Below are 19,991 nucleotides of genomic sequence, written 5' to 3' on the forward strand. Positions count from 1 at the left end.
GGATATATGCTGCACTGACTAGACAGAACAGCACACTCCGGTATGATGAGGGGGGGGCGGTCTGTGTATATTTGTAAACAACAGCTGGTGCACGAAATCTAAGGAAGTCTCTAGATTTTGCTCGCCTGAAGTAGAGTCTCTCATGATAAGCTGTAGACCACACTATTTCAAAAAACATTTTTGTGGCTGTTTATTTACCACCACAGACGGACGCTGGCGCTAAGACCGCACTGAGTCAGCTGTATAAGGAAATAAGCAAACAGGAAACCGCTCATCCAAAGGCGGCGCTCCAAGTGGCCGGGGACTTTAATGCAGGGAAACTTAAATCAGTTTTACCTAATTTCTATCAGCATGTTAAAAGTGCAACCAGAGGGAAAAAAATTCTAGATCACTTTTACTCCACACACAGAGACGCGTACAAAGCTCTACCTTGCCCTCCATTTGGCAAATCTGACCATAATTCTATCTTCTTGATTCCTGCTTACAAGCAAAAGCAGAAAGCACCAGTGACTGTCTATAAAAAAGTGGTCAGATGAAGCAGATGCTAAACTACAGGACTGTTTTGCTAGCACAGACTGGAATATGTTCCAGGATTCTTCCGTTGGCAATGTGGAGTACACCACATCAGTCACTGGCTTTATCAATAAGTGCATCGAGGATGTCGTCCCGACAGTGACTGTACGTACATACCCCAACCAGAAACCATGGATTACAGGCAACATACGCACTGAGCTAAAGGGTAGAGCTGCCGCTTTCAAGGTGTGGGACTCTAACCCGGAAGCTTATAAGAAATCCTGCTATGCCCTCCGACGAACCATGAAACGGGCAATGCGCCAATACAGAACCAAGATTGAATCGTACTAAACCGGCTCCGACGCTCGTAGGATGTGGCAGGGCCTGCAAACTATTACAGACTACAAAGGGAAGCACAGCTGCAAGCTGCCCAGTGACACGAGCCTACCAGATGAGCTAAATCACTTTTATGCTTGCTTCGAGGCAAGCAACACTGAGGCATCCATGAGAGCATCAGCTGTTCTGTGATCACGCTCTCCGTAGCCGACGTGAGTAAGACCTTTAAACAGGTCAACATTCACAAGGCAGCTGGGCTAGACGGATTACCAGGACTTGTGTTCCGGGCATGTGCTGACCAACTGGCAGTAGTCTTCACTGACATTTTCAACATGTCCCTGATTGAGTCTGTAATACCAACATGCTTCAGCAGACCACCATAGTCCCTGTGCCCAAGAGCACTAAGGTAACCTGCCTAAATGACGACAGACCTGTAGCACTCATGTCCTTAGCCATGAAGTGCTTTGAAAGGCTGGTAATGGCTCACATTAACACCATTATCCCAGAAACCCTAGACCCACTCCAATTTGCATACCGCTCAAACAGATCCACAGATGATGCAATCTCTATTGCACTCCACACTACCCTTTCCCACCTGGACAAAAAGGAACACCTACGTGAGAATGCTACTCATTGACTACAGCTCAGCGTTCAACACCATAGTGCCCTCAAAGCTCATCACTAAGCTAAGGATCCTGGGACTAAACACCTCCCTCTGCAACTGGATTCTTGACTTCTTGACGGGCCGCCCCCAGGTGGTGAGGGTAGGTAGCAACACATTTGCCACACTGATCCTCAACACTGGAGCCCCTCAGGGTTGTGTGCTCAGTCCACTCCTGTACTCCTTGTTCACCCACGACTGCATGGCCAGGCATTGTTCCGACACCATCATTAAGTTTGCAGACTACACAACAGTGGTAGACCTGATCACCGACAACAATGAGAAAGCCTATAGGGAGGAGCTCAAAGACCTGGCTGGGTGGTGCCAGAATAACAACCTATCCCTCAACGTAATCAAGACAAAGGAGATGATTGTGGACTACAGGAAAAGGAGGACCGAGCACTCCCCCATTCTCATCGACGGGGCTGTAGTGGAGCAGGTTGAAAGCTTCAAGTTCCTTGGTGTCCACATCACCAACAAACTAGAATGGTTCAAACACACCAAGACAGTCGTGAAGAGGGCACGATAAAACCTATTCCCCCTCAGGAGACTGAAAAGATTTGGCATGGGTCCTCAGATCCTCAAAAGGTTCTACAGCTGCAACATCGAGAACATCCTGACTGGTTGCATCACTGCCTGGTACAGCAACTATTCGACCTCCGACCGCAAGGCACTACAGAGGGTAGTGCGTATGGCCCAGTACATCACTGGGGCTAAGCTGCCTGCCATCCAGGACCTCTACACCAGGCAGAGTCAGAGGAAGGCCCTACAAATTGTCAAAGACCCCAACCACCCCAGTCATAGACTGTTCTCTTTGCTACCGCATGGCAAGCTGTACCGGAGCGCCAAGTCTAGGACCAAAAGGCTTCTCAACAGCTTTCACCCCCAAGCCATAAGACTCCTGAACAGGTAATCAAATGGCTACCCGGACTATTTGCATTAATATTAATAATAGTTTATTTAAAAATAAAATATTCTAACTCACTCCAAAATCTTCTGACATAAGAACAGGCCCAAAATAAATGGTCAAGAGTCTCTGGGTCACAACCACAAAATAAACATTTGTTATCATTAACTATTTTGAATCTGTGTATAATAAAGGCCTTTACAGGGGTGCTTGACTGCTGTTGTTAGTACAGAACACTCGGATCAACCCTTAACTTTTTAACATTTTCGGATGAAAAGCGTGCCCAGAGTAAACTGCCTAATACTCGGGCCCAGAGTCAAATATTTGCATATTATTAGTAGATTTGGATAGAAAACACTCTGAAGTTTCTAAAACTGTTTGAAGGATGTCTGTGAGTATAACAGAATTCATATGGCAGGCAAAAACCTGAGAAAAATCAAACCAGGAAGTGGGAAATCTGAGAATTGTAGTTCTTCTTTTGAATCCCTATCGAAACTACAGTGTCTGTGGGGTCATGTTGCACTTCCTAAGGCTTCCATTGGCTGTCAACAGCCTTTAGAAACATGTTTGATCCTTCTCCTGTTACTGGGCAGAAAATAGGAGCTCAGTCAATGAGTGGACTGCCTATGGACAAAGACTTGGTCATGCGCGAGCCTGCTAGTGCGCCGTTCCTGCTTTTTCTTCTTGAATGAATACGCTATTGTCCGGTTGGAATATTATCAACATTTTATCTTAAAAAGACCTTAAGGATTGATTGTAAACAGCGTTTGACATGTTTCTACGAACGGTAATGGAACTATTTGACTTTTCGTGTCTGGATTTACGCTCGCGCGTTATGCCTTTGAATAGTGATCTGAACGCACGAACAAAACGGAGGTATTTGGACATAAATATGGAGTATTTCGAACAAAAATAACATTTCTTGTGGAAGTAGGAGTCCTGTGAGTGCATTCTGACGAAGATCAGCAAAGGTAAGAGAATATTTATAATACTAATTCTGAGTTTAGTTGACCCCAGAACTTTGCGGGTATCTGTATAGCTTGCTTTGATTGCGAGCTATGTACTCAGAATATTGAAAAATGTGCTTTCTCCGTAAAGCTATTTTAAAATCTGACACAGCGGTTGCATTAAGGACAATTATATCTATAATTATTTCAATAACTGTTGTAAATTGTATCAACGTTTATGAGTATATTTGTAAATTGATATTCACCGGAGGGTTTTGGTGGGAATACATTTTCTGAACATCACGCGCCAATGTAAAATGGGGTTTTTGGATATAAATATGAGCTTTATCGAGCAAAACACACATGTATTGCTTAACATGAAGTCCTATGAGTGTCATCTGATGAAGATCATCAAAGGTTAGTGAATATTTTAGCTGTATCTTTGGTTTTTGTGATGCATGTTGTCATGACGTTGGCCTGTGGGTAAGGTTTATGACCCCCCCATAAATACCTTTCTCCCTTCCCCTCTCTCTCTGACCCTACTGAAGGACTGTTGAACAGCCTTTGTTAAATATAGAGAGTCTGGGAACATCAAACAAGTTGGGGGAAAGGAACCATATTTCGGTAATACAACCAGTTGGAAATATGCGTTGGAAATTAATGAGTATGGATGTCAGTTCAGTTGTCATCAGAGACATTATGACTGATGACAGGACGACATAAACTGTACCTGGGAAAGTCCACACATTGTAGTTATCAAATTCACATGGAATTGTTGTGCAATTTAAATGTTTAATATTGAGATTGTTTGTTAGGAGATTAAATGTCATTTTAGCTTCCAAATGAGAGAATTGGGTTTTCATAAGGAAAGTGCCCTGCTTAATCAGTGGCCCGCCCCTGTGAAAAGACAGGGGTTATAAACGATGAAACACACCCTTTTCCCCTCGCCACTATTTAAGACAATGACACAATGTAACCAGGGTTCCACTACGTGAGGTCTGCAGCCTCTGCGTTAAAAGGACACACATGTCAAGTACAGAACTAAGCCAACCTCAGCGTGAACTTTGGTTGTGAATGGTATGAACTTTGAACGCTTATTCACTACGGAAGTGATACTTCCTAGCCGTTGAGTTTGCAGCATCCACTGTAGACGTGGGCTAGGAAAGGACGGACGACGGATCCAGTCTAACACACGACGAAGATACCACAACGTATCCAATTTACCAAAAGAGACATTCTTCCGAGAACAGGAAGATCTCTGTTGGCCAACCCGGCCAGCATCTACGACCAACCTACCGAAGCGCAGCTCAGAGTAAATATTTATTGCATTTTCCTTTTCCAAATGGGCAGCAATTTAGAATGCATAAGATAATGTATTTACGATAGCATAGCTGCTGTTTCTTTTGTTCCTCAGTCTTCCCGCTCTTTCATTCAAGTCCAACCCCCTTTCTTTGTGTAACAAGCCGCCATGTCGGCTCCGTCCACCAGGGAGTTTTCTGTATGACATAATTTGTATTCTGTGTATATGTAATTCTGTGTGATTAGTTTAGGTATTTGGTAAATAAATAATTAAACCCAATTTTGTATTGCTGATTCAACTTGTTAGCCAGAGTTCGTGAAGATAACCAAGAATTTACAACTTTCATTATGAGACTGAAAATAAGGTGACGATTAATATTGACTGCTATCAATGTAAAATAATACTACGTTTTTAAGAGTTTATTCGGAAGATAATGGCTCTATAAACACTCTTCTGTGGTGTCCCGACATTCTAGTTAATTACATTTACATGATTAGCGAATCAGGTGATATTAATTACAGAGGAAGAATTTTATAGGATAGCATGTCATATCACTTAATCCGGCATAGCCAAAGACACGACAATGTCCTTGCTTGGAAAATGGCTGTGTGGTTTTTCTTGTGAAGTTTATGTCCTAAAATAATCTAAATTGTATGCTTTCGCCGTAAAGACTTTTTGAAATTGGACAATGTGGTTAGATTAACGAGAAGTTTATCTTTAAAATGGTGTAAAATAGTTGATTGTTTGAGAAAATGAAATTATAAGATTTTTGCTGTTTTGTATTTTGCGCCATACTATTTCACTGGCTGTTGAATAGTGTGTGCCGCAGGTTGGACAGTAGCGTCCCATGTAGCGCTGAGAAGTTAAAGAGATGGGTGGGGCTAAAGCTGAAGAGGGTGTGAACGACGCTGAATGGGTATAGAAGAGAAGGGCTCTCCAGTAGTAGTAACAAAACATTCAAAGGCCATTTTCTCAAAAGTGAGTTTACAAGTTGATCAACTTTCAAAGCAAAATTACTTCCCCATTGTACCTCAACTGTAGTGTATGTTATACCATTGTGTGGCTCTGAGTCTCTACTTTTATCCTATGTAAAAAACGCAATTTCAAATGTTGCTACATCAGACCAATTTGAGCCAGCGGGTCACATGTAACTCAATAAAATCGTTGAAATTGTTGCGTGTTGCGTTTATATTTTTTTCAGTATATAAAATAAAAAATTGTTGTATGATCAGACTGGTTATAGATCACTTGTTGTATTACTTGTGAGGCACAGCTGAGTGAACATAAAAAAAAATTAACAATTTTACTGGACTGATGGCCTGCATCTGATGGTAAGTTTGAGGGGAGGGAGGGAGAAAGAGAGCAGCGGTGAGTCCCTCCGCTCTCCCTCAGTCTTCAAGTCGCACTGCATTATTTCTGCCTTATGCACCAATTCATGTTGTTACTCCTATGACTAGGGAAAATGAAATATTCCTCAATATTATAAAAGACAAGCCGCTAATAAGAATCTTGCAAGCTTATCGAAAATCTTTTCTATACTTATTCATTGCAGCAGCAGTACTGGTTGTAGCGTGAGTGGAAGTAGGGAGAACACGCATTTAAGACTTGTAAAAGTGTTGAACAAAGTGTTGATAGTGCTGAATAACAACTTAAACATGAATTTACTTTTAAAACAGTAGCTCTTTGCTGTATTCATTGTCTCTCTCTAGTCAGGGTTTTAAACGTTTTGAAATCTCACAGTATCAACTTTGCAGTGTGCTCGAGGCTTTGTTTTATGTCTACGGCTTGAGGAAACTGCAGACACAGTGACCTGAACTACCTGATTGGTCAGCGGTAGGCCTATAGGTGCACTGGCTCTCTGGGCCTGCCAGGTATGCAGAGTTCTACCTTCAGAAACATGAAATGGTTCAAAATGGGAACACACTGCCTTCATGGCGCTAGTGCTGCTGAATCATGTGCACCTACCGCCAACAGCGCTAAACAAAGGAAGAATTATAGGAACGCAAGGCTTTATCTTTTTTTTTTTTTTTACAGAAATGTTTGGTAAACGACTACAAATGACATAGAAATTGAACACGATCGACTGGTTGGTGACCACTGCTCTAGATGATCATTGTTCTCTGAGTTGCATTTCTCTTCCATCTGAACATTGCCTTAGATAGACATCTCACAAAAAAGGCTAATTTGGGCTCTGGTAATGGATGAAACTCCTTGAAGACACACAAACACACAGCCCCTGATTGAATTCATGTTTTTGGGCAACAAGCCATGCAATTCCTTTATAATAGAAAAAAATACTTACATAACCCATGTTATGAGAAGTGAAAGGCACTCTGCGAGGCACTCAGCTCTGCAAAAACACCACAGAGCCTCTATTTCCAGCTCAGCCTAACTAACTTACTAAGTCTCCCACTCCTTCTCCTCTCTCACATCTCTATTTCTTCTTTCTTTCCGTCTCTCTTCCGTGCACATCTATCCCCTTATCTATTTTCCGCCCCGTGATTGTGGCTGTGAGTGCAGGTTCTGGGGGTGGTGCAGAACTTCAAAGGGAAGACCCTGCTGAATGAGATCCCGCCGGAGGAGAGCGTGGTCAGCAGTGTTCCTATGATGGGCCAGCCCCGCATCATGGACAACACCATGGAGAAGTACATAGCCTCACAGGTATTGTCAGCCACACTTCACTGCAGTAGGCTAAATACAATATAATGTGCTTTTGCTTGGAGTAGAGTACCTTGTTTGTCAGCCTCAGTCCATTCTGCTGTGTCCACCATACAGAAAGACACATCAGATACAGTATATCCTCCATTATCTGTATAGAAAGATACAAATGTCTTCCAGTTGTGTAGTGTGAAGGTTGAAAATTGACCAAAGAATATGAACATTGACAAAAATATACATTGGGGTTTGGAATACAAAGTATGTATCACTTTGGGTTGAGAGTCTCATCTTCTTAGTTTTATAGTCCAGTTAAAATTTCTATAAGCTCTTACAATGCTTCTGGCAAGAGGTACACAATCCCAGTCCCTGAAAATAGTCTGTCTGCTAATCATCTGTATACAGGTGAGTAGCAAGAAGTCACACACATTGTTACATTGGACTAAATCGCACACTGTGTAAACTGATCATGTAAGAATGAAAACCTGCATGCCTCGTTACCTGTCTATACAAAGTGTCTTGATAGCAAAGCTGTGCGGGTATAAACATTGTGTGTCAAATTGGGATAAGTAGCCCATTTGCTGTGTGTTGATTGAAACACTGTTCAGAACATTGGGAGCAACAGTTACCACATACAGTTGAAGTCGGAAGTTTACATACACCTTAGCCAAATACATTTAAACTCAGTTTTTCACAATTCCTGACATTTAATCCTAGTATAAATTCCCTGTCTTAGGTCAGTTAGGATCACCACTTTATTTTAAGAACGTGAAATGTCAGAATGATAGTAGAGAGAATGATTTATTTCAGCTTTTATTTCTTTCATCACATTCCCAGTGGGTCAGAAGTTTACATACACTCAATTAGTATTTGGTAGCATTGCCTTTGAATTGTTTAACTTGGGTCAAACGTTTCGGGTAGCCTTCCACAAGCTTCCCACAATAAGTTGGGTGAATTTTGGCCCATTCCTTCTGACAGAGCTGGTGTAACGGAGTCAGGTTTGTAGGCCTCCTTGCTCGCACACGCCTTTTCAGTTCTGCCCACAGATTTTCTCTATAGGATTGAGGTCAGGGCTTTGTGATGGCCACTCCAATACCTTGACTTTGTTGTCCTTAAGCCATTTTGCCACAACTTTGGAAATATGCTTGGGGTCATTGTCAATTTGGAAGACCCACTTGCGACCAAGCTTTAACTTCTTGACTGATGTCTTGAGATGTTGCTTAAATATATCCACATAATTTTTCTTCCTCATGATGCCATCTATTTTGTGAAGGGCACCAGTCCCTCCTGCAGCAAAGCACCACCACAACATGATGCTGCCCCCCCAGTGATTCACGGTTGGGATGGTGTTCTTTGGCTTGCAAGCCTCCCCCTTTTTCCTCCAAACACAACGATGGTCATTATGGCCAAACAGTTCTATTTTTGTTTCATCAGACCAGAGGACATTTCTCCAAAAAGTACAATCTTTGTCCCCATATGCAGTTGCAAACCGTAATCTGGCTTTTTTTTATGGCGGTTTTGGAGCAGTGGCTTCTTCCTTGCTGGGTAGCCTTTCAGGTTATGTTGATATAGGACTCATTTTACTGTGGATATAGTTTCCTCCAGGATCTTCACAAGGTCCTTTGCTGTTGTTCTGGGATTGATTTGCACTTTTCGCACCAAAGTACGTTCATCTCTAGGAGACAGAACACGTCTCTTTCCTGAGCGGTATGACGGCTGCGTGGTCCCATGGTGTTTATACTTGCGTACTATTGTTTTGTCAGATGAACGTGGTACCTTCAGGCGTTTGGAAATTGCTCCCAATGATGAACCAGACTTGTGGAGGTCTACAATTATTTTTCTGAGGTCTTGGCTGATTTCTTTGGTTTTTCCTTGATGTCAAGCAAAGAGGCACTGAGTTTGAAGGTAGGCCTTGAAATACATCCACAGGTACACCTCCAATTGACTCAAATGATGTCAATTGGAGGTGAAGAAGCTTCTAAAGCCATGACATCATTTTCTGGAATTTTCCAAGCTGTTTAAAGGCACAGTCAACTTAGTGTATGTAAACTTCTTACCCACTGGAATTGTGATACGGTGAATTATCAGTGAAATAATCTGTCTGTGAACAATTGTTGGAAAAATTACTTGTGTCGTGCACAAAGTAGATGTCCTAACTGACTTGCCAAAACTATAGTTTGTTTACAAGAAATTTGTGGAGTGGTTGAAAAACTTGTTTTAATGACTCCAACATAAGTGTATGTAAACTTCCGACTTCAACTGTATGTGTTGACTGAATATAAGCTAAATAATCAAGTTGATGACGCAGTCATGTAGCCTCATTCATAGCTTTGGATCAAAATAAATAAGTACAAACATTCTTTCTGATAGACTTCAATAAAGAAATATTTTGGTTTTCCTGATCTTGACACCATGTATTATAATCGTCCATTATGGGCTATTAGTAGGACAATAGACTCTTTCCAGTATTTTGATACTTTTTGCAAGGCAATTGATTAGCATTACAAACTTTGTGAATGGGGCCTCCCAAGTGGCGAAGCGGTCTAAGACACTGCATCGCAGTGCAAACTGCGTTGCTACAGATGCTGTAGCAAACTGCGTTGCTACAGATACCCGTTCCGGCCGCGACGGTGGGCTTTTGGTTTCATCTCCCTCTAAAAACAGAAAGAAATCATTCTAAATAACAAACTGGCTTTATTTACAAATTAGTGAGAATATCTCACCCCATGTTCAAGAATGGCCTTTTTCTCACTCACTTTATGTTATTTGAACTCTCCAAAATATTGTTATTTTTTAAACAAAGAAATTATTATTATCATTATTAATTAATTTAGAATGATATAAAAGCCCCTTAGATATTCTCACAGATCAGATATGCTCTAAAGAAAAATGCCCCTTAGATATTAATTTAGAATCCTCCAATCCTCTAAATCTAATAATTGGTGGAGAGTCACGTCATTGAAAAAAGTATTTTTCAATATACTGAAGGCCTACCGTCGGCGACATGAGTCTCACTAGTGTTGAGTAATGTGCTGTTAAAAGTGGTGTAGGTCTTATTTATTTCAGAAGTATATTGAAGTTAGAAGCAATAGGATTTGAAGCCATAGCCTACCCGCTGTGGTCAACTATTTCAGCACCGTTGGGGACTGGTCTTGATAAATCAATGAGATTTGTATTTTCACTGAATTTCCATTTGGGTATTGGTTAGACTATAGTTAGGGTGTGGAAATGTTATGCTCTTAGTACTGTAGCCTACTCCCGACCGTCACGTAGTACAGCGCCATATTTTCCTAACGGAAACCATGAGGGTTTCGTTTTTAGTTTTTTCTTGGAATAGAAACATTATATTAGATATATTAGATATAGATGTACTGTTGTAAAGTGGTTGCTCCACTGGATATCATAAGGTGAATGCACCAATTTGAAGTCGCTCTGGATAAGAGCGTCTGCTAAATGACGTAAATGTAATATTATTAATTAAATTAAGCTACATTTCTTAAAATCAATCCCATATACTATGTTCTTACAAAAAAGGTTTTAAATTCTCTAGTACAGCCAATATTGAAGGCTATCGAATGCTTCTCAAAGATATCCTCTGGTGGTCAAGCTAGCACTAACTAGTATTAATGGTAACAATGGCTGACGATTAAATAACATGCCATAGATCTCTGTGGCAGCCCGCAAGGTGTGCTGCAGTATGAAGCAGACCTTACAGGAAGAACCACTGCACTTTGAATGTGCTGAGGGGCTTGTTAGGCTGTCTGTCCACACAGACACACACATACACACACACACACACACACACACACACACACAAACACACACACACACACACACACACACACACACACACACACACACACACACACACACACGGATGCACACACACAAAATGTAAACACACACACAAAGTGGGCCAAGTAGCATGATGCTAGCACACTGTACAGCTCCTGGGTTGCCTCTATAAGCATAATACAGTGGCATTGCTCCTGAAGATTAATGATGTAGCCTTTGCAGACCCTATACCGAGGGGAATGCAAGGTCATGCATTACAGGGACATACAGTATGTCTCCGGCCCCCTTGGTAATCTTGATGAAGTGCCTTATGGAGACCCAGTGCTCCCCCTATTTGAAATCACAATGAGTCCAGGGGAAGTTACATTGGGCCATTCGTCAACGCGAAGGAGGATGACCACATCTCATTAGACTGAGGTGTGTGAGGTGAATAAGAACGAGGAGATGTGGAGAGGTGTGTTTGTGTTTGCGTTCATGCATGAATGCATGCGTGAGAGCGAGATGAGCAAAGGATTAATGGCAAGAATGGTCAAATTTGTAGTAGTTGAGGTTTGAGGGACTATATGTACTTTAGAAATCCAAAAACACCCAGTGGAAACCTAAACTGCAGTATGGATTCACTCATTGCACAGTTTAGTGTAGCAGCAGGGAGACTGTAGCTAAATGCATTTCCACACTAAATGCATTGGTACACACAACATCAACATGGCCATAGGCCATCTTCAAACTCAGTACAGGAGGTGACCCAAATAAATCTGACACATTAGGATGCTTTAGAAAACCCTTTGGATCCAGGCTCACTGCTCGCTTTGACTGCCTGGCTGCCTGCTTCAGTATTCATAGATTTTAAGGGAGGTAAATTAAACACGCATACACTATCCCATAATTAAGCCAGTAGATATTAGTGAAGGATATCATGCCTTGCTAAGTAAGAAAGAATGAAAATTAATATACAATTATTATTTTAAAAGGCATTTCCACAACTGATACTATTGGTGCATATAGGATACATGAATTCATCTGAAAACAATAACTAAAGCTAAGTTAAGTTCTTATAAAAATTAATAATTCATGTTGTGGAACACTTAACCCCATCCATCTACAAACCCTGTGTATTTCCAGTAGCTTGTTTGTTTTCAGTGTCAGGCCAGCAGTTCTGTTCTTCTCTCCTGACAATTACAGTTGAAGTCGGAAGTTTACATACACTTATGTTGGAGTCATTAAATCTCGTTTTTCAACCACTCCACAAATGTCTTGTTAGCAAACTATAGTTTTGGCAAGTCGGTTAGGACATCTACTTTGTGCATGACACAAGTAATTTTTCCAACAGTTGTTTACAGACAGATTATTTCACTTATAATTCACCGTATCACAATTCCAGTGGGTCAGAAATGTACATACACTAAGTTGACTACCTTTAAACAGCTTGGAAAATTCCAGAAAATGATGTGATGGCTTTAGAAGCTTCTGATGGGCTAATTGACATAATTTGAGTCAATTGGAGGTGTACCTGTGGATGTATTTCAAGACCTACCTTCAAACTCAGTGTCTCTTTGCTTGACATCATTGGAAAATCAAAAGAAATCAGCCAAGACCTCAGAAAAATAATTGTAGACCTCCACAAGTCTGGTTCATCATTGGGAGCAATTTCCAAACGCCTGAAGGTACCATGTTCGTCTGTACAAACAATAGTACACAACTATAAACACCATGGGACCATGCAGCCGTCATACCGCTCAGGAAAGAGATGTGTTCTGTCTCCTAGAGATGAATGTACTTTGGTGCGAAAAGTGCAAATCAATCCCAGAACAACAACAAAGGACCTTGTAAAGATGCTGGAGGAAACAGGTACAAAAGTATCTATATCCACAGTAAAACGAGTCCTATATCGACATAACCTGAAAGGCCGCTCAGCAAGGAAGAAGACACTGCTCCAAATCAGCCATAAAAAAAGCCAGACTACGGTCTGCAACTGCACATGGGGACAAAGATCGTACTTTTTGGAGAAATGTCCTGTGGTCTGATGAAACAAAAATAGAACTGTTTGGCCATAATGACCATTGTTTTGTTTGGAGGAAAAAGGGAGAGGCTTGTAAGCCGAAGAACACCATCCCAACCGTGAAGCAAGGGGGTGGAAGCATTATGTTGTGGTGGTGCTTTGCTGCAGGAGGGACTGGTGCACTTCACAAAGTAGATGGCATCATGAGGATGGAAAATTATGTGGATATATTGAAGCAACATCTCAAGACATCAGTCAGGAAGTTAAAGTTTGGTCGCAAATGGGTCTTCCAAATTAACAATGACCCCAAGCATACTTCCAAAGTTGTGGCAAAATGGCTTAAGGACAACAAAGTCAAGGTATTGGAGTGGCCATCACAAAGCCCTGACCTCAATCCTATAGAGAATTTGTGGGCAGAACTGAAAAAGTGTGTGCGAGCAAGGAGGCCAAAAAACCTGACTCAGTTACACCAGCTCTGTCAGGAGGAATGGGCCAAAATTCACCCAACTTATTGTGGGAAGCTTGTGGAATGCTACCATAAACGTTTGACCCAAGTTAAACAATTCAAAGGCAATGCTACCAAATACTAATTGAGTGTATATGAACTTCTGACCCACTGGGAATGTGATGAAAGAAATAAAAGCTGAAATAAATCATTCTCTCTACTATTATTCTGACATTTCACGTTCTTAAAATAAAGTGGTGATTCTAACTGACCTAAGATAGGGAATTTTTACTAGGATTAAATGTCAGGAATTGTGAAAAACTGAGTTTAAATGTATTTGGCTAAGGTGTATGTAAACCTCCGACTTCAACTGTATATCTTAAGAATATCATGGAATATAATTGAACATTTTAATTTCTCTTAGAATAAAAACCTTAGTGTAACAACAGTTTTAGTAAGTAATACTGACGAGTAGGGTGTGCACGTGCAGGACAGATGAATAGCAATTCTTACACTATTTTTCTAAATTCAATCACCTTCTTCATCCTCATCATTCAGTTCATTGAAATTACATTTTGAAGTCGTGCATAATTATCAGTTTCTATTTGGTTTATGTCGCCCATTCATTGTCAGTTAGAGACACATTAGCGCCTTGGGACCCAAAAGCATAATCAGTGCTCTAACTCCCCATTGCGCTGGTCTGGAGTAATGAAGTAGTGACGCAGGGTACTGTACTAAACCACAAATTACCTCTATGCCCCACAGCATAATCTGAAAACTTTTAGTTGAGCAACCACTGTAGAGGCAACCCAGGAGCTGTACAGTGTGCTAGCCTCATGCTACCTGGCCCACTTTGTGTGTGTGTTTGTGTCTGTGTGTGTGTGCATTTACATGTTGTGTGAGTGCATGCATGTGTGGACAGACAGCCTAACAAGCCCCTCAGCGCAATCAAAGCAACTGACTCATTAGCTTGAGGTTATGTAAGGGTCGTTATATAATTGAAATACGGAAAGCAAGAGATGTTGGGGACCAAGATGTCACAGGACTGATACTGTACCTTGACTGTGCTATTTTGTGTTTTTTTTATATCAAGATCGCAAATATCATGTTACCAAGTAATGTCTAATCTGACGTAATCAGTTTACTTCATGAAAATGCTTCAGTACTTAATAGTTCCTTTATGGCGTTACTAATCTTGGGATGTATTGAATGCAGAGAATGTCTTGAATATTAAATATAGTGAATCACTGAAGACAAATTTTTGTTCTGTTTCTTCTTTTGCTTCTTTTTTCCTTTAGAACTCTAATACTTTCGCCGAGGTCACATGACAATGAATGTGTCACATGACACACAGTTGGATGTGGTTGCTGCTCACTGTCATGGTCACCAGAGGGCAACACAGATCCTGAAGATGATATCTATGTATAACAGGGTTGTGGTCAGTTGCATTTAGTGAATTCTGGAAGTAAACTGAAATTGCAATTCAATAATTGAAAAAAGGCATCTATTTTATAAGACTTCTCAATCATTTTATATTTTATTTCCATCATTTTATTTTAAATTCAAATTACTTCAAGAATTGACTTCAATTCAAATTGACCCCAACCTTGATCTATACAGTATGACCCTATTTCCAAATCAAACATCCTTTAGCTTTACTTTTTTTTTTGCTCTCCAATCAACATGTTCCCTCCTTCTGTTCTTCACCTGATGAATGGTGTTCATTGATTTCCCAAAAAGTATTCCTTATTTGTATATACTATAAGTTACTGTATCAAACACGTCTCATATATGTGTATATATATATGTATTGTACAGCATTTTTATTTTATTTCCTTCAATGTCAAAGATCATGAATCCTAGCCAACAGCGTAAACGTGTATAATGTGTTTTCTATCATGGCTGTTTATTACTTTATATGTGCTTGCTTGCAAAAGTGCAATCCAAACTGTATCTTGTCAGAGCCAATACGTATGGGTTTACTTCTGTCTAGATTTTACCAACCAGACCTGAGAGAATGAAGAGCCAAAGATCATTGCCATTTTATATAGGCTTTGGTAGTTTTCAGAGAAATCAATTAATGAATTGTGTCCCTCTTACGATTAGCTAGAAATACATGGGCATTTAGGTGTGCAACTATGCGACTGTGTGTACATATGTGCATGGAGCCGTAAAAGTGTGTCCGTGTGTGTGTGCTTGATAAACCTTTGAACATAATTTTCTCTTGTGGATTGAAGGATGTTGCTTAGGGCTTGCCAGACAATCAACAACCATAACATGACCACGGTCAGGCAACAGAGCCAGTGCGGAAATAATATGGAAATAAAGAGATGTTTTTTCATTTCTCGGTTTCATTCCTCCTATTTCATTGTGTTGCAAAAGCATGGATCTATACTGTATGTTGATATGTCAGATACTTGTTTAGCACAATATGGAGTATTGTTTTAAACTCACAGGCCAGCAATGAGATTCATAGTTGATGCACGACTAGACTTCAGTTTCCCAAATGCATTATGGGTAAAGTTGTTTTTATACCACCACAATTTGATGAAAACCCCTGTTGTATGTTTAATCTCCATGATGACATTTTTACACTGTTGTACTGTATGTGGCTGTACTGTTTACCGTCTACTGTCTGAATGGTATGTCGTACCGTATGACCCCTAACAGTCTCAGACCATCATCTGAAAATGGAGGGTTCTACTATTCATGTGCAGTTAGAAAAGGTATCTATACATGTACAATGTGATGACATGGTTTTTATACGTTTAAAATCTCATTATTTACTTTGTCTTAGTTTTTCTAGAAAATGTATGGGGCATTTGAATGATTCTGGAGATGTTGTTCACTGTCAACCATTTCATTACTTAAAAAAATATGTAAATGTATTAATTATAATATATAATATATTTGTGTATTGTTTTGATCTTATATGTAGTTTGAGTGTTCGTTTTTTCACTTGTACAGATTTCGTTACTTTTATAACTCTTTTGTTTTGATATTGTGCCATTATACCAGATCTTTGTTTATTGATCTCATCACTATGAGTAACATTAACCCAGCAGCAGCTGCAGGACCTCTTACACTGTAGAAAATGAAAAAATAACTCAACTGTGAGAAAGTTGTGGTGTAAATGTATTTGAATAAAATCAAAATAAATAGGTTTGACTCAAGCATGTCTGTTTTGAAGTTTCATTCCAAAACGTGATACTATATATCCATTTTCAGATTTTTTTTAAAATTGACATGAATTAACAACACATCTTGTGAAAGAGATAGAGCTCAGCTTTTTTCATCTTAACATGACATGGGCTAGTGAAAAGACAGATATAATTTTGTTTGAAATATATTGCAAGGTATTTTTATTTTAGAGAGACAAATAACCATGCTTTGTGGCAAAATGCTATATATCCACTTCAAACAACAAAACTCCAATAGAAAAGGTATCCCGATTGGGTTTTAAACAGTTATATGTAAGAAAGTATCGATACATGAATGAATAAATATTAAAATAATCAATTTCTTTCAACTTTTTTGTGCAAAATAGCCTATATCACATAGTCAATTTATTGTATCCAGAGAGCGAACAGTGTATACAATGTGTTTTTTCTTTTTGGACATTTAAGCAACTTTTGAAAAAAAATCTGCGGGTTTTACAGGTTTTATCATTAGGATAAATTAAGGAAAGCTTTTTGAGTTTCATTATACAGTGCCTTCAAAAAGTATTCACACCACTTGACTTTTTCCACATTATGTTGTGTTACAGCCTGAATTTAAAATGGATTAAATTGAGATTCTTTGTAACTGGCCTACACATAATATCACAAAATGTCAAAGTGGAATTATGTTTTTAGACATTTATACGAATTAATACAACATTTAAAGCTGAAATTTCTCAATAAGTCAATAAGTATTGAACCCTTTTGTTATGGCAAGCCTAAATAAGTTCAGGAGTAAAAATGTGCTTAACAAGTCACATAAGTTGCATGGAAATAAGTGTTTAACATGATTTTTGAATGACTACCTCATCTCTGTACCCCACAGATACAATTAGCTTAGTCAAGCAATGAATTTCAAACTCAGATTTCCAATGCCTCGCAAAGAAGTGCACCTATTGGTAGATGGGTAAAAAAATATTTAAAAAAAGAGGCATTGAATATCCCTTTGAGTATGGTGAAGTTATTAATTATACTTTGGATGGTGTATCAATACACCCAGTCACTACAAAGATACAGGCGTCATTCCTAACTCAGTTGCCAGAGAGGAAGGAAACCACTCTGGTATTTTACCATGAGGCCAATGGTGACTTTAACAGTTACACAATTGAAGGGCTGTGATAGAAAACTGAGGATGGATCAACAACATTGTAGTTACTCCACAATACTAACCTAAATGACAGTGAAAAGAAGAAAGCATGTACAGAATAAACATTTTCCAAAACAAGTATCCTGTTTGCAATAAGGCACTAAAGTAAACCTACAAAAAAATTGCCAAAGAAATGTACTTTATGTCCTGAATGGGGCAAATCGAACACACCACATCACTGTATAAGGGCAAAGAACCCAAATGCAGACACGGGAGGCAGATGGTTTAAGTCTCTGATATTTATTAGTATCCCAGGGGCAGGCAAGAGAATGGTTGTGGACCGGCAAAAAGATCATAACAAGGACAGAGTCCAGGAGGTACAGAGTGGCAGGCAGGCCCGAGGTCAGTGCAGGCAGAATGATCAGGCAGGCAAGTTCAGAGTCAGTGCAGGCAAGGGTAAAACCGGGAGGACTAGAAAAAGAGAGATAAGAAAAAGCAGGAGCACGGGAAAACCACGCTGGTTGACTTGACAAGACAAGACGAACTGGCACAGAGAGACAGGAAACACAGGGATAAATACACCGGGGAAAATAAGTGACACCTGGAGGGGTGGAGACAATCACAAGGACAGGTGAAACAGATCAGGGCATGACACACTGAGTACCACTCTTCATATTTTTAAACATGGTGGTGGCGGCATCATGTTATGGGTATGCTTGTCATCGGCAAGGACTAGGGAGTTTTTTTTAGGATAAAAAGAAACAGAAAGAAAAAGGAAAACTTGGTTCAGTCTGCTTTCCAACATACACTGGAAGACATTCACCTTTCAGCAGGACAATAACCTAAAACACAAGGCCAAATATACACTGGAGTTGCTTACCAAGACAACAATGAATGTTCCTGAGTTGCCTAGTTACAGTTTTGACTTAAATCGACTCTAAAATATATGGCAAGACTTGAAAATGGCTGTCTAGCAATGATCAACAACCAACTTGACAGAGCTTGAAGAATATCTAAATAATAATGCGCAAATATTGTACAATCCAGGTGTGCAAAGCTCTTAAAGATTTACCCAGAAAGACTCACAGCTGTAATCGCTGCCAAAGGTGATACTAACATGTATTGACTCAGGGGGTTGAATACTTATGTAATGAAGATATATTAGTGTTTTATTTTTCATACATTTTGATAATACAGAGTATTTTGAGTAGATAGTTGACAAAAAAATGACAATTAAACCCGTTTCAGTCCCACCAAAATGTGGGTAAAGTCAAGGGGTACTTGAATACTTTCTGAAGGCACTGTAGACTTTAGGGAAGGATTTAAGGAATAATAAGGACATGGAAAGTCTGTTGCAATGAATTTGCCGGTCAAGGATGGATTGATTCTTGTTGTCAGAGTGACACAGCCCGCTGTTTGCCTCCGTATGTTTGCAGTGTTTCCCGTCGCTGGATCTTGGCTCTCTCCTTTTCATGAGCATGTTTAGAAAGTTTACTTTTTCGTCCAACAGGAACAGATATCACAGGATCCAAACTGTCGAAGGGACCCATAATAATCAAAGGGTCCACGACACTCAAGAGCTCAAAGCTAACGTAACGCTAGGTAGCCAGTGCGTGAACAGCTGATAGCTGTCTATCACCGTATCTGGCTGACTTAAGCTTACCGTATACTTCCCAATTGAAACAGTTTGCGCATATATTATGATGAAATGTTGACGTTTTCATTTGTTTTGGTCTTCCACAGTTTCTTTTTGTGATGTTCTTGCACACAATGTTTTTTCGGCTGACAAGTCGAAGTTCAGTAGCCGAAGTCTACACCCCTTCCTTGGTTATTGGTCAACAGTACTAATCTTAGTAGGAGTGGGAACATGACGTGTTTGGTGTCGACGACTAGTTTTCATGCAAATTTTTTTCACTTGAGGAATAATGCACCAAATATCTTAGCTAGATGTAAAATTGCGTAACTAAGACCTTGGCAAAAACATCTAAATGAATGATAGATTTCTTGATTTATCTTAGATTAATTTGGACTATTCTGAGGAAGTGTTTCTGCTTATGTTGTTGCTACAGTGGCTCAAGACGGACAAACAACAGTATTATTGTTGTTTTTTCTTGTTTTTCAAGCATAG

At 39.8% G+C, this 19,991-nt stretch overlaps 1 protein-coding gene across 1 annotated transcript in view; it reads left to right on the forward strand.

Annotated features, from left to right (window-relative positions):
- LOC115156801 (phospholipid phosphatase-related protein type 5-like) overlaps window positions 1-16,731 on the forward strand; it is a 74,614-nt gene extending 57,883 nt beyond the window's left edge. The window contains exons 5-6 of the mRNA XM_029704502.1: window positions 7,185-7,325; window positions 14,857-16,731. Of these exons, the coding sequence (XP_029560362.1) occupies window positions 7,185-7,325; window positions 14,857-14,886 (171 nt within the window). The 3' untranslated portion in view covers window positions 14,887-16,731. The remainder of the gene's footprint in view (window positions 1-7,184; window positions 7,326-14,856) is intronic.
- The last annotated feature ends 3,260 nt before the right edge of the window (window positions 16,732-19,991 follow it).

The sequence above is a fragment of the Salmo trutta genome, chromosome 21, assembly GCF_901001165.1.
Source record: "Salmo trutta chromosome 21, fSalTru1.1, whole genome shotgun sequence".
In the NCBI taxonomy this organism is placed as follows: domain Eukaryota; kingdom Metazoa; phylum Chordata; class Actinopteri; order Salmoniformes; family Salmonidae; genus Salmo; species Salmo trutta.